This window comes from Mus musculus, chromosome 19 (assembly GCF_000001635.26).
Source record: "Mus musculus strain C57BL/6J chromosome 19, GRCm38.p6 C57BL/6J".
Classification (NCBI taxonomy): Eukaryota; Metazoa; Chordata; class Mammalia; order Rodentia; family Muridae; genus Mus; species Mus musculus.
The window spans coordinates 6,046,056-6,060,596 of NC_000085.6; the positions used below are offsets into that span (position 1 = coordinate 6,046,056).

At 52.5% G+C, this 14,541-nt stretch overlaps 3 protein-coding genes and 1 non-coding gene across 8 annotated transcripts; 3 read left to right on the forward strand and 1 right to left on the reverse strand.

Annotated features, from left to right (window-relative positions):
- The first annotated feature begins 520 nt into the window (after positions 1–520).
- Positions 521–7,663, forward strand: Syvn1 (synovial apoptosis inhibitor 1, synoviolin). 3 transcript variants are annotated; one of them, NM_028769.5, is made up of 16 exons: positions 521–1,073; positions 1,862–2,010; positions 2,220–2,312; positions 2,400–2,552; positions 2,640–2,688; positions 3,095–3,198; positions 3,716–3,842; positions 3,937–4,036; positions 4,115–4,180; positions 4,270–4,386; positions 4,467–4,630; positions 4,886–5,014; positions 5,100–5,255; positions 5,338–5,524; positions 6,273–6,424; positions 6,493–7,663. In NM_028769.5, the coding sequence occupies exons 2-16, from the start codon at positions 1,879–1,881 to the stop codon at positions 6,600–6,602; spliced, it is 1,839 nt and encodes a 612-aa protein (NP_083045.4). In that variant the 5' UTR covers positions 521–1,073; positions 1,862–1,878; the 3' UTR covers positions 6,603–7,663. The 3 variants fall into 3 exon arrangements, with proteins under 3 accessions (NP_083045.4, XP_006531913.1, NP_001158181.1); XM_006531850.4 differs by having other exon boundaries at positions 526–926; positions 6,493–7,657; NM_001164709.1 differs by lacking the exon at positions 521–1,073 and adding an exon at positions 1,090–1,275.
- Positions 5,279–5,337, forward strand: Mir6988 (microRNA 6988). Its single transcript, NR_105954.1, has one exon. It is a non-coding gene; the product is annotated as a microRNA 6988 (primary transcript).
- On the reverse strand, positions 7,575–11,700 carry Mrpl49 (mitochondrial ribosomal protein L49). The gene is made up of 4 exons (NM_026246.4): positions 11,604–11,700; positions 10,874–11,024; positions 9,021–9,145; positions 7,575–8,927 (listed from the first exon to the last, which is right to left on the reverse strand). Exons 1-4 carry the CDS (start codon positions 11,679–11,681, stop codon positions 8,781–8,783), a joined length of 501 nt encoding a protein of 166 aa, NP_080522.1. The 5' UTR covers positions 11,682–11,700; the 3' UTR covers positions 7,575–8,780.
- A 191-nt stretch (positions 11,701–11,891) lies between these two features.
- Positions 11,892–13,469, forward strand: Fau (Finkel-Biskis-Reilly murine sarcoma virus (FBR-MuSV) ubiquitously expressed (fox derived)). Of its 3 annotated transcripts, none has more exons than NM_007990.4 (5): positions 11,892–11,946; positions 12,188–12,270; positions 12,373–12,517; positions 13,089–13,144; positions 13,294–13,469. In NM_007990.4, the coding sequence occupies exons 2-5, from the start codon at positions 12,196–12,198 to the stop codon at positions 13,417–13,419; spliced, it is 402 nt and encodes a 133-aa protein (NP_032016.1). In that variant the 5' UTR covers positions 11,892–11,946; positions 12,188–12,195; the 3' UTR covers positions 13,420–13,469. The 3 variants fall into 3 exon arrangements, with proteins under 3 accessions (NP_032016.1, NP_001153711.1, NP_001177365.1); NM_001160239.3 differs by having other exon boundaries at positions 12,191–12,270; NM_001190436.2 differs by having other exon boundaries at positions 11,892–12,270.
- The last annotated feature ends 1,072 nt before the right edge of the window (positions 13,470–14,541 follow it).

Genomic DNA, 14,541 nt, shown 5'->3' on the forward strand with positions numbered 1-14,541 from the left:
GGAGGAGCACCCTCTAGCTGATAAACCTGGGTAATGAGGTGTCCGCTTTCAGTTTCCATTCTGTACGCGACTATACTGCTTGTGTGAGCCCTAACAGACAGAATCAGCTCAGAACAAAGGGTCTGGCTATCTCCCAGGGATGAACACGCACGCCGACTGAGCTTTTGGGGTGTTGAAAAGTCAACGCCTTCGCACAGAACTCTCCACCCCAACCTAGAAATAACTGGCGTTCTGTTTTATGTCAGTCCGGACACGCAAGCACTGCTCCTTTTGCGGGCCCCGTAAGCATCCCCCCAGGCGGGATAGGGATCCCCGGCCTATGGACTGCGCTTTCTCAGCTGGCATCCAGCTGCCTTGGCACCCAGTCCGGGGCCACTCTGCCTACAGACCCTAGCAACCACTCACCTGCTTTTCTTTCCCTATAGGCCAGAAATTTTTCCTTTCTTTTCTCATTGGTCCGCGTAACTTTATCGCAACCAATCGGCGGTAGCCACGGGAACAAACTCACTCCTACACAACCTGCGTTGGGGGGAGGTAACCTGGGAAGACCTATATCTGTTTTCTGCACCGCTATTTTTTTCCGAGAAGCACTTAACTTCTTACCGTGTCGTAGCTATCCCTGGAATGAGGCGCTTACACATTTTATTTCTTTCATGCCTGACATAAAGTCTGGCCCTTGCTCGCTCCTGCCCCCCGTCCAAATGGCTCGGCCCGCGGAACGCCCCATCTTCCAGGCACATTGAGAGCCGGAGTCTTGGAGGAGTTTAGGGTGGTGATTCTACAACGGCGACTAGCAAGTGGCGGGCTTCAGCCCTTTCCCGCTGCTCTCCTGGTCGCGACCACACGTCACAGCTCTCGCTCGTTCCGGTTGCTCGCGCACGGGCCCCAGAAGCGCAGGCGAGATCGGAGCGCGCAAAGAGAACTTGGTACGGTCCACTCCGCCGCGCCCCGCGCCGCCGGAAGTGAGGTGTCTTACCCCCGAAGTTCCGGTTCGCAGGGGGTGGGGAGTGTTGTTAACCGGAGCGGCTGCCGCAGTCGCGGTGATTGAGCGTGCTCGCGGCGCTGGGCTCCTGGTGAGTGGGCCTGGTCCTGATTGGGGTTGGGGGGTCGGCGTCTAGGACCTTGTCCTTTGGGGTCACTGCGATCAGCCCGCCCCGCTGCGTTCGGCCGCCAGTTTTCGGCCTGTCAGATGGCTGGAGACCTTAGGCGGCGGCGCGGCCACCGTTCCAGAGGCCGGGCCCCGCCTGCGAGGTTCGCAACTCCTAGCGTTCACAGGTGCGCGACTGTGAGGCGACCTGACTGGTTCTCAGCCCCGCCGCCGCACCCTGGCGGTCGGCCGTTTCTCCGGTTCTCAGAGTGGACACTGCTGGGGGCGGGGGGGGGGGCAGGGTTCCAGACTGACGTACCCCGATGGGCGCGCGTCTGCGCTGACCACCCTGGCACAGCTGTCACTGGTTGTGTCGCCTTCTCAAGCTGTGCCCTCTGCACCTTGCCTCCTCCACCCCTGGCGGGCCCAGCGAACCTGCCTCTAAAGCCTATCATCCCAGCTCCTTCAGAGGGTCAGCGGTGGCAGCCCCCCTCCTCCTAACTTTGCCTCAGTGACTCCCTAGAGGAGGCGCCTTGGCAGACAGCGTGGAAGAGCCCTAGATTTGAAACGAGATTGATCCAAGTTCTAGGCCTTGCATCAGTGTGAGCCTCTAACCCCTTTGAGTCCTAGTTTCTCGTTTGTGAAACAGGGAGTATATGCTGTTTTGAATCTAATGGCTGTCAAGGTGAAATGAGTGTTTGCCCTTACACTCTGCCAGGGACTGTGCTAGGTTTACATAGTGTGGATATCACAAATGTCATTTTCCTTGTGCAGGTCTCTGGGCCAGGGCGATGTTCCGCACCGCAGTGATGATGGCGGCCAGCCTGGCGCTAACCGGGGCAGTGGTGGCTCATGCCTACTACCTCAAACACCAGTTCTACCCCACTGTAGTGTATTTGACCAAGTCCAGCCCCAGCATGGCAGTGAGTTCAGGGCTCAGGGAAGAAGGAATGCCCGGGGAGGGAAGGAGGGGCAGAAGTGGGGCTACATGTCATAGAAGTAGGAGAGAAATAGCCCTGGGCCGCCTGACTTGGAATTATCTATGACAGTCTTGGGGACCTGTCAGAATGATTAGCCCCAGGCAGGGGAAAGCAGAAAATAACCTCAAACCACGACCTTTCCTCACCCCCAGGTCCTGTACATCCAGGCCTTTGTCCTTGTCTTCCTCTTGGGCAAGGTGATGGGCAAGGTGTTCTTCGGGCAGCTGAGGGCAGCAGAGATGGAGGTAATATGTTGGTGGCCCCAAAGGACAGGGTTCAGAGGAGGGTACCCAAATGATTGGTTTTCATATCATCCACTTCTCACCCCACAGCACCTTCTGGAACGGTCCTGGTACGCTGTTACTGAGACTTGTTTGGCCTTCACCGTTTTTCGGGATGACTTCAGCCCTCGCTTTGTGGCGCTCTTTACGCTGCTCCTCTTCCTCAAATGTTTCCATTGGTTGGCTGAAGACCGTGTGGACTTTGTGAGTTGGGAGTGGCTGATGGGCATGCCAGTGGATTGGGGTATGGGGCAACCCCAACCATCTTGATGGTGTCCCTCTCTGCCTCAGATGGAACGCAGCCCCAACATCTCCTGGCTCTTCCACTGCCGCATCGTCTGTAAGTGAGACTCATTGAAGAGGTGGGGGTGACTTGAGGGAAAAGAGGCCACTGAGGAGTAGACTGAAAAGTCAAAACCTATGAGCCACTACCCAGAGCCCTGGCTGCCCCTCCATCCACAGCTGCACAGGAAAGATAATTTAAGAAGTTAATTTGCATAGTCTCTACTCTGTTCCACTCCAGGGCTTCTTAACTGCCTGGGCACTCAGCTCTCTGCCTTCTCCCCTGGGCCTGGGTTGCCCCAACACCCTGCCTGGGCAAAAGTAGTTCCCAGAGGATTCGGCTTAGGTGTACACATTTAAGTAGATGGTGGGGCCAATCGCCATGGGGTGGGATTGTCGTGGAGCAGGAAGTGATTGTCAGGCCTCTGCTGACCTCGATTCCCTCCCTTTGGGGGTCTCCACAGCTCTCATGTTTCTCCTGGGTATCCTGGACTTCCTCTTCGTCAGCCACGCTTATCACAGCATCCTGACCCGTGGGGCTTCTGTGCAGCTGGTATTTGGCTTTGAGGTAAAACTGGCTTGGGGGAAGAAGCTGAGCTGGTCCTGCGTGTGCTGTGAGCAACCCCACAAGTGCTTCTGAGGGCCTGCCATGTCTCTACCCACTTACTGGCCACCAGGGAGCCTCTGCCATCTTGTCCTGGCCACCCTCATAGACTTCTAGGCTATTGCAGAAGGACACAAAGGAAGGCTGGTGTCGTGTAGAAGATTCTTGACCAAGTACCTTAGCAAGCCTTCCTGGAGGCTGATGTCATGAATGGAAAAGAGAAAACTGTTGGGTAGATCACCCAGGAGACGTGTCCCAGCTCACATCTGCTGAGTGCTTACCACATGCTGGGCCCTGTGCTGTGTTCATAGGTGACAGTTAATGCTTTGGAGGTAGAGTCAGTTGCTTTCGTCCCAGACTGGGAGGACCCCAGCTGTGTCTGCAGCCTGTGTTGGTATCACTGCACCTCTGTCTTGAAGCCTAGCTTGGCTAGAGCAAGGGGAAGCTGGTACTCACATCCATCTCCTGTCCCTCCCTCCAGTACGCCATTCTGATGACCATGGTGCTTACCATCTTCATCAAGTATGTGCTGCACTCCGTGGACCTCCAGAGCGAGAACCCCTGGGACAACAAGGCTGTATACATGCTCTACACGGAGCTGTTTACAGGTAACGGATTCCTAGGCCTCTTCCGGTCCACAGCAGCATCCGTCGGTGTGTCTGCCAGCCCTATGGCCAGCTGCGCTCTCCCTTTCCTCCTCAGGCTTCATCAAGGTCCTGCTGTACATGGCCTTCATGACCATCATGATCAAGGTGCACACATTCCCACTCTTTGCCATTAGGCCCATGTACCTGGCCATGAGGTGAGTCCAGCCTTGTCCCTTACTTCCTCAGACTGGTCTCTCCCATGTCTTCTTTCACTCACTGACTTGTCTCTTCAGGCAGTTCAAGAAAGCTGTGACAGATGCCATCATGTCTCGCCGAGCCATCCGCAACATGAACACACTGTAAGTGGGCTTGTTCTGGCTACTCCCAAACTCCGAGGTCCCCGTGCTTCCAGTTCTGGTCTTGACATGGACTCTGCCATCTTAACCAGGTACCCAGATGCCACCCCCGAGGAGCTCCAGGCAATGGATAATGTCTGCATCATCTGCAGAGAAGAAATGGTGACTGGTGCTAAGAGATTGCCTTGCAACCACATCTTTCACACGAGGTGGGAGAAGGTCTGGGAGACCTGCATCGTGGGCACAGGCTCATGGGGACCTGCTGACCGCTGCCTGATCTTACTCCCAGCTGCCTGCGCTCCTGGTTCCAGAGACAGCAGACCTGCCCGACATGCCGCATGGATGTCCTGCGGGCATCGTTGCCAGCCCAGTCACCACCACCTCCTGAGCCTGCTGACCAAGGACCACCCCCCGCCCCTCATCCCCAACCGCTGCTGCCACAGCCCCCTAATTGTAAGTGGCCCTTCATTTGCCCACAGAGGACCTTCTTTGTCCTCAGGTACTTGCCCTCGGCTGGGTACCGACAGTGCTGGGGAATCCCCGAGAAGCTCATTCTGGGTAGGAAGGGGTGAGAAGATGAGAAATAGACAAATGATGAGTGGTAAGCAGGGCCTGCCAGAGTGGAGGAGATCTCCTAGTAGCCAAGCGCACTGCCTGGGGTGAGACTGTCAGCCCAGCCTCTTCTCACTACTGTTTGTTTCTCTGCAGTCCCCCAGGGCCTCCTGCCTCCTTTTCCTCCAGGCATGTTCCCACTGTGGCCCCCAATGGGTCCCTTTCCACCTGTCCCGCCTCCCCCAAGCTCAGGAGAGGCTGCGGCCCCTCCACCCACCAGTACAGGTGAGCCTTGTGCATGCCAAGGCAGCTGGGGGGTGGCAGTCGGATCTGGAGACCAGGAGACTGACTTCCATTTTGCATTTGCCAGCCGTTTCTCGGCCTAGTGGAGCAGCCACCACCACAGCTGCTGGCACCAGTACTTCTGCCCCAGCACCTGGGTCTGTACCTGGCCCAGAGGCTGGTCCTGCCCCCGGCTTCCCTTTCCCTCCTCCTTGGATGGGTATGCCTCTGCCTCCACCTTTTGGTAAGTTGGCCACTCTCTGGGATATCTGGGGTGGAGAGCTGAGGCCCAGGTAGCTCAGCCTGACCTCTGTATCTCCTGCCAGCCTTCCCCCCAATGCCTGTGCCCCCTGCGGGCTTTGCTGGCCTAACCCCAGAGGAGCTGCGAGCACTAGAGGGCCATGAGCGGCAGCACCTGGAGGCCCGGCTGCAGAGTCTGCGCAACATACACACACTACTGGATGCTGCCATGCTTCAAATCAACCAGTACCTCACTGTGCTGGCTTCCCTGGGGTACGCATGCCACATTCAGTAGCGCTCCAAAAAGGTCCCATGTGGTTTTGACATCTTTCCCATGCGACATGTTTCCCATGCACCCTGTATTCAGGCCACCTGTCTACAGGCGTGCACAGGAGCTCTTGGCCACTCTACCTGCTTTCATCCTTCATTCAGGAAGTGCATCTGCACAGCCATGGAGGATCAATTTATTAGTGAGCTGGCTGTGAAATTTACTTGTTTTTTTCTAAGCTCAAATTATTTTTGACATTCGCTGCTACAACTCATCACCTCACGGCTGCCAGGGCTGACACGCTGAGGGAGCAGATCACAGTCACCTGAAGCCAGCTTGACCCATGCTTAAGTGCTAGTCTCATCACTTGCCTGAAGACTTGTATATTAGAATAGAAATCAAATCCCTAGTCACGTGACATGTGCAGAGGCCTGGTAGGAAGCCGGAGTCCAAGGCTTTAGCCTTCTGACCTGCTCAGTGCCTACCCTATCACTGGAGACTGAAGACTAATAGGAAAGTGTCAGCTGTCTGCCTGCAAGTGATTCAGAATCCTCGGGGACGAATTACTCGACCCTTTCATTGCTCTACCTGATAATCCAATCCGCCTATTCACTTATACTTACTCGTCACAAGGACTCAAGGATAGCTTGCCTTAGAGCTTGTCCTGCAAGGCTCATGGTGGTGGGTGGGTCGTAGGAGAATCTGTGCAGCCCAGAAGGCCAAGGTCAGGCCTCTTGTCCCTTCTCTTGGCAGGCCCCCCAGGCCAGCTACTTCAGTGAACCCCACTGAAGAGACTGCCTCTACAGTGGTATCTGCTGCCCCTTCCACCAGCGCCCCCAGCTCTGAGGCTCCTACCCCGTCTCCGGGAGCTTCCCCACCAATTCCTGAAGCAGAAAAGCCTCCTGGTAAGTGAGGAACCTCTAGGGGTGGGATGAAGGGTTCTCTGGGCTTCACCTCTGACCTCTCCTTCTAGCTCCTGAGTCAGTGGGCATTGTAGAGGAGCTTCCCGAGGATGGAGAGCCTGATGCTGCAGAACTCCGCCGGCGTCGCCTGCAGAAGCTGGAGTCCCCTGTTGCCCACTGACACTGCCCAGACCTGGCCCTGTTCTCTTGAGTGGCCCTCACTGGAACACGTCCTGCCATCAAGTGCCAGCTCCCTCTCTGCTTGCACCAGGGAGTAATAGCCCCAGTTGAGAAAGACTTGGCAGGATCTCTGAGGATCAAGGAGAAGTGTCTGGGCTTCCAGTCGATCCATCCCCAGTGCCCCTGGCAGCCATGGAGATACTGGTCAGCTCTAACCTCCCTCCACTTCTGCCATGTTCAACTGGGGCCTTCAAAGTAGAAGCTGAATCTCTGGTAAGCCTTCTCTTCCATGCTTTCTGGGAGAAGGTGAAGCCCCTCCAAGCCCTGCTTGTGAGTATGGGACCATGCTGCAGTGCCGAACAGTATTAGCTTCTGTTCCCAACTGTGGAAACCCAGAGGGGCTGAAGACAGACCAGGACCTTGCCCCACCCTCCTGCCAAGACTGGTACCAGTCTCTTTCCTCTAGCCCAGTCTTCCCAGAACCCCTTTGTGATGGTGGCTGTGCCCCCCGAAGCCCTGTGGCATTTCCATGTCTTACTGGCAACCACACAACTCAGGGAAAGGAGTGCCTGGGGGTGGGGCACAGGCGGGCAGCACCGAGGGACCCTGCCCTGCCCCTCCCCAGCTCTTTCCCCATATCACCCAGCAGCCACTGCCTGGTGGGCCTGGCTAAGGGTGTGTGCTGCTCCTTAAACCACTGCTCCCCAGAACCCAAGGCAGGCCACCTCCAACCTGTGGGATGTCGTCAGGATTGGAACTATTCTGTACCTACTGGCTTTGGGCTTAAATTTTGTCTTCTGAATTTGAATGCTTGACCCCAGGAAGGAGGAGCAGGTGTGGGGCTAGGTACCTGGACTTCGCAGTTTAGAACAAGCTCTGGGCCGGGCCGGGCCAGGCCAGGCCTAGGGAGCCAAGGCCTAGCTGCTGCTTCCTTCTTTTGGTTTTGTGTTACAGGAGTTTCTGGAGAGTTTCAGATGATTATTTAATTTGTAAATATTGTATAAATTTTAATAGCTTAAATTGTATATACAGCTCAATAAAAACTTGCATTAATGATTGGTAGAACGTGTCACCTAGGGTAGGGCTGGGCTCTTAGTCTACAGACCTAAGAATGGACCGGCCTGTGGTTCCTGGGATGAGGGTGCTGAGATCAGCAACTAGAGAGCACTGGGAGGTTGCTACCGCTAGCTACCTTAGGTCTGAGGTCACACAGGGTAGGCAGGTTCTGAACACCGTTTAACATTGTTTAGCCAGTTTAATGGTGGGTTGGACATGTGGCTGGTGAGGTGGGCGCCAGAAGTGAAAGGTCTGCATTTTGTCTTCACACCCCTGTATAGTTGATTACAGGTCACAGGGTGATTCCCCAACCCTACCTAGTACAGCACTCAGAACCTAAGATATTGCTTGTCTCATCCACTCCCGTCCATGTCTTTTTGCTGTACTGTCTTCTGTTCCATAGCTTCCACCACGCCCGGCCTATAGCAGGAGCTCTAGGTCAAGGATTGATTCCTTGATGGGTCTATGCTGTGAAGCCTCCAGAACAGGGTTGGGTGGTCGCTTCCAGAACAGCAAACAATAGGAAATGTATTAAGTTTATAATGGGACAGCAGTTTGTAATCTCAGGCTTTTCCACTGGTGCTCAGCCCAGTTCCTGAATTATGACTTACAGGCGCATTTGTATGTGCAATGCTTATGGCCGTAAACTAGACTTGCTCCCACTAGTTCATAACCCATTTAACCCATTTAAACGAGACTACGCCTGCCACATGGCTGGTGAGTTTCCTCTCCTCAGTTTGCTACATCCTGCTTCCTCCAAGTCCAGGGTGAATCTCCCTGTCAGATGTCCCGCCTTCTAGTCCTGCCTCAGCTCACTGGCCATCAGCTTTTGATTGACAGGGGATGCTTCCACACAATGCACAAGAGATTATCTATACAGCAGTTAATATCTGCTTTTGATAGCTTGATTGTTGCTATGGCCTCCCATGTTGGGACAGCTCTCAAGTGGACACATGGACACACAGGTCTACTTGTACTTTATGAAAGCAAGGCCTTATCTCAAAGCCCTTTCATCCTAAGTACTTAAGCCCTGATTTTTGTATCCCATTCCAGAGACTCAAATCCACCTCCTCTCTGGAGGCCAGTCTGTCGCGAGCACTGCCACAGGGCTGACCATCAGGCCTCAGAAGCCTTTCTCAAGAAGCCAGGCTTTAAGTTGCTCATCAAAGTAGCCCTTGATTCGAAGAGTACCTGTCACCTCATTAACCTGGGTGATAGGTGTCTTTCCCAGCAGTGGGCTCAGAAATTCTTCCACATCCTTCTGTAGGGCCTGGGGAAAGATAAACTCCAGTCACCAGTTTCCAATCACAGGACCCCATGCCTTCATCCCTGGAAGATTCGGGTACACACCCAAGCCACTTACCCAGATGTCACCTTCCACTTTCCGAATCAAGGTCATCTGTCGGTTGCCGTGTGTGATCTCCTTGTAGACAGGAATATTGTGCATCCGAGAGCGACGAACAAAGTAGGGCAAGCTGGGAAGAGGATCTATAAAGGGATACAGTATAAAAAGCCAGCTTATCATAGCCTCATCCACCTCAACCAAGGCCTTTCCCCTCACCGAAGCTGCAAAGGGCTCTGTCAGGGTTTGCTGGTCTCAAACTCTATATAGCTAAGACCTTGAACTCTTTCCACCTCCAAGTTCTGCGATTACAGGCCTGCTGCACCTGCTATAATGTATTAAATCCTAATGGACAAGACTGCCTTAGACTGCAGATCATCTCTGTTCTTCAGTTCATAGAGTCAAGGCTGAATTTTTACCTTGGTCCTATGGTCCCCACATAGACCTGCTACCATCTAAGTGCACAACAGAAAAGAAGGTGGGCACGACTATTCATGCCTAGAAGTCAGGCTGGGCATGCTGGCTTACACTTTAATCCCAGCACTCTGGAGGAAGAGGCATGGGGTCCTGTGATTGGAAACTGGTGACTGGAGTTTATCTTTCCCCAGACCCTACAGAAGGATGTGGAAGAATTTCTGAGCCCACTGCTGGGAAAGACACCTATCACCCAGGTTAATGAGGTGACAGGTACCCTTCGAATCAAGGGCTACTTTGATGAGCAGCTTAAAGCCTGGCTTCTTGAGAAAGGCTTCTGAGCCCAGCCTGGTCTACAAAGTGAGTTCCAAGACAGCCAGAGCTACACAGAAAAACCCTGTCTACAAACAAGCAAACAAATGAAGGCAGGCATGGTGGCACATTCCTTTAATCCCAGTAGTGGAATTTCTGAGTTTGGAGCCAGTGTGATCCACAGATTAAAAACTAGGCTAGCCAGGGTTACACACACTTACTTAAAAACATAAATAAGGGGCTGGTGAGATGGCTCAGCGGTTAAGAGTGCCGACTGCTCTTCCAAAGGTCCTGAGTTCAAATCCCAGCAACCACATGGTGGCTCACAACCATCTGTAATGAGATCTGACGCCCTCTTCTGGTGTGTCTGAAGACAGCTACAGTGTACTCACATATAATAAATAAATATTTTAAGAAAACAAATAAAAGCAGTTTACTAGAGTATGTGTGTATCTATCTACCTGCATCTTTGGGGACCCCCCACCCCCTACCCCTCAGCTCGGGGACTACTCTCTCCTTTCCCATTGACCCAGTGAGGCTGACAGCATCTGGAACAAAGAGATGGGAGTTAAAGGGATTCTTATTGGGTTTTGTGTGTGTGTGTGTGTGTGTGTGTGTGTGTGTGTGAATTAGTGGTTTGCCTACATGTCTGTGAGGCTGTCAGATCACTTGGAATTGGAGTTACACATGGTTGTGAGCTACCAGGTGGGTAGGTCCTGGGAATTGAACCTGAGTTCCTTGGAAGAGAAGCTAGTGCTCTTAATTGATGAGCAAGCAACCTCTTCAGCCCTCTTGGTCTCTCTGTAGTTCCAACTGTCCTAAAACCTTGTACTGGCAATGAGACTTTACAAAACAAAACAAAACAAAACAAAACAAAACAAAAACCCCACACTGGACTCTGCATTAAGGTTTCACATACTGAGATGATACCCATTTTGTTGAATTTACATAGGGTTCGTTGGACTGGAAGAAGAGAACTCCACACACATGGGTCTTCTCTGCTTTTTCACTACAAGGTAAGACCTCACCCCAGGAACATAGGGTGCTGCTGTTGGTACCTTCCCCAGGGGCAGGACAATACTAACCCTCCTACATCTTAGAACTTCGAAACCCACTGGAAAGTCCAAAGCCTCTATTGTTCAACTCACCTCTGGGAGGCTGCCAACCACTAGGAGTGGGGTAATGTTTATGTTTTGGTGGCTCTGGGATTTTGGTAGGGGGGAGCAGGCGCTCCACAAATTGGTATTCATCCACAGACTCCACAAAGCCGGGGTTATCAGGAGGCCCCTGGGTCTGGCTCTAAGGCAAAACAAACCATCTTTCCTTTAGTTTAATTAACACAGGAGAACTTTAGCTTAAAAAAAAAAGCATGAGTAAAAACTTGAACTGAGAAAAGCACCAGACTTGGATATTTTAGTGTGCATGATACCGGGGGTGGGGGTGGGAGTGACCTGAAAGAAAATTCTCAGTCAGAATCCCAAGACCTCTCCAGGACTCAAATGGCAAACGTGCATAATCCGGAAAAGCCGATTAAGCATACGACTGACCTATACAGTACTCTTCAGTATTTGTCTTTGAACATGTTTTTGAAACTCTTTAACTCCGAAATGACATGCTTGATCGATCAGGCACCGAGCGGGGACATACAGCTGCTCTCGGTCTTACCCAACTCTTGGGATGCGGCAGCCACATTCCCAAACCCAGACTCTCCAAGCGCAGTCCAGGCTCTGCACCTGCCCTCTCCACCCTCAATCTACCCTCCATAAAATGAAGCGGAGTACATAGCAAATCTAAGGCCTCGTGAGGGAATACGAAGTTCAGGGTGGTCATGAGCAACAGTGAGGCTCACACACAGCCTTCTGTCCACCGGGCTCTTACCAGCTTCCGTCGCCCGTAGCTCCGACCGAGGCAGCTCCTCCAGTCCTGCAAAGCGGCTCGCAACACCGCTGCTGCCATCTTGGCGCCTCAACTGAGTGTCATATGCGCGCGCAGCCGGGCTCGCCCCGCCTCCCTCTGCGCGCGCAGGCCACAAGGACCGAACGCCTGCGTACAGCGTAAGGGGCGGGCTGGGACGGCGGTGGGCGGTACAAACCACCAGCGATCCGCGCGGTCGCGCTGCAGTGACGTCACACGCAGCAGGCGGTGAGGACGTGCGCGCCCCCACTTCTTCCTCTTTCTTGACTCCATCTTCGCGGTAGCAGCAGCGGCGTCCGCGGGCTAGGTGAGACACGGGGGACTGCTGGGCCAGGAGCGCTCGGTAGCCAGCGGTCTACGGGCTCAGAGGGTGCGGGGAAGGCAAAGTACAAGGGCGGTTCTGCGGCCTTCGCTCCGTCTCCATCCGGGTCCCCGGCGAGCCTGGCCTTCCGCATGGGAGACCGCGCAATCCCCCGCCTTGATTACCGTACCGCGACCTTTCTCCTGGGCTGCTCCCTATCATCACTCACAAGCCTTTCTTCCTTCAGTAGCCAACATGCAGCTCTTTGTCCGCGCCCAGGAACTACACACCCTCGAGGTGACCGGCCAGGAGACGGTCGCCCAGATCAAAGTAAGTATGTACTGATCCCTGATTCCTAACTGCACTCCTTTACCTCCAGGCCCACGGGGAAAGTTTGTCTACTTATAAACATTGCTCCTTTTTTTCCTTAAGGATCATGTGGCCTCCCTGGAAGGCATTGCCCCCGAAGATCAAGTCGTGCTTCTGGCAGGCTCGCCGCTGGAGGATGAGGCCACCCTAGGCCAGTGTGGCGTAGAGGCCCTGACCACTCTGGAAGTAGCAGGCCGCATGCTGGGAGGTGAGTGCTTTTTTTCAGAGCTAATGGAATGTCTGTAGGTAAACCATGTGATAGGTCCTTTCTCTGATAGTATACTTGTGCCTTCTAGGGACTTTAGATCGTAGTGATAGTTAAGTCTGGTTTTCAGTATCCCCACTAAAACCTGGTGGTAGGGAGGCAGTGACGCAATCGGATCACTGTGAATTCCAGGCCAACCAGGGCTACACAGAGGAGCTCTGTCTAGGAAAAAAGCAAAAGGAAAGTAATAATAATTAAAGTCTTGTTATTAGGTTCTCAGTGTGCTCCTCCTGTCTTTGCTCTGTGTGTAGAATGTTAGCTAAGAGTATGGATTGGTTTTTAGAGTCCTTGCCTTAGTATCTGTCAGCTCTCAGCACTGCACAAACTGGTTGTGACTTGAAGTGGAAGACAAGACGTGGACAGCTATGTTGTGACCCTGTCTCTAAGCCTGTGCAACTTTCATTCTTTGTTGGGCCCAACTTGTCATTAAAAAGCTCAAGAGTTGAGGGAGGAAGAGTTGCTCTGGGCGTGACCTTGCTACTTAACCTGATCCCTTTCCCCACCCCTAACACAGGTAAAGTTCACGGTTCCCTGGCTCGGGCTGGAAAAGTGAGAGGTCAGACTCCCAAGGTGAGTGATTGGTGTTTGGACTTTGTTTCTTTCTATCACAGCCAAGTGAAGGCCTTTGGATTTCCCGTCTGTGTTCTCTTATGGAGAGAAGCTGGTGGGCAGGCATGGGAGAGGTCACCCAGGGTCTGATCAGTCCTTCCTTTCCTCAGGTGGCCAAACAGGAAAAGAAGAAGAAGAAGACAGGCCGGGCCAAGAGGCGAATGCAGTACAACCGGCGCTTTGTCAATGTTGTGCCCACCTTTGGGAAGAAGAAGGGCCCCAATGCCAATTCCTAAGTCCTATTGCCACCCTGCCATGCTAATAAAGCCACTGTGTCCAGACTTCTTATGTTTTCTTCATTTGTAAGGCTGTGACTAGAGGCTAGCAAAGTGCCTTGGTCTCAAGTAGGAAAAAAAGGGGGGGGGCAGTGGTGGGGCACGCCTTTAATCCCAGCACTTGGGAGGCTGAGGCAGGTGGATTTATGAGTTGGAGGCCAGCCTGGTCTACAAAGTGAGTTCCAGGACAGCCAGGGCTACACAGAGAAGCCCTGTCTTGAAAAACAAAACAAAAAAACAAGGAATCCTTAGAAGATCACAGAGGATGTGTTTACTGAAAGGATAGCTGAGCCGAAATACAGAAATGTGACAAGTGGTATTGGAAAGGTACAGATTCTATGGGCTCTGCCAGACAGCTTTTGGGTTTGTGTTGGTTCACTTTCCATTATGACGGCACTAGTGTTTTTGTTACAGGCATGCCCTATAGATGATCCACTAAGGCAGATCACCCATCTACCCCTCTATAGACCTCATAATGCTTAACAATACAAACTAAATTTCAACACAACTTGAGGGAAAACATTGTTTTTTTTTTTTTGTTTGTTTTTTAAGATTTATTTATTTATTATATGTAAGTACACTGTAGCTGTCCTCAGACACTCCAGAAGGAGTCAGATCTCATTACAGATGGTTGTGAGCCACCATGTGGTTTCTGGGATTTGAACTCGGGACCTTTGGAAGAGCAATCGGGTGCTCTTACCCACTGAGCCATCTCACCAGCCCACATTGTTGGTTTTTAAAAGAGATTTATTTATTATATGTAAGTACACTGTAGCTGACTTCAGACACCTCAGAAGAGGGCATCAGATCTCATTATGGATGGTTGTGAGCCACCATGTGGTTACTGGGATTTGAACTCAGGACCTCTGGAAGTAGTCAGTGCTCTTAACTGCTAAGCCATCTTTCCAGCCCCTCGTTATCGTTTTGTTGTTTTTTGTTTGTTTGTTTGTTTGATTCAGGGTCTCACATAGGCCCAGGCTGGCCTCAATTTGATATGCTTACGTGTTACGTATTTTGAGCTCCAGATTTGTTAAACATGTCGGGTTTATTCATTTATTTTTGTCTGTTATTATTATCAATAAT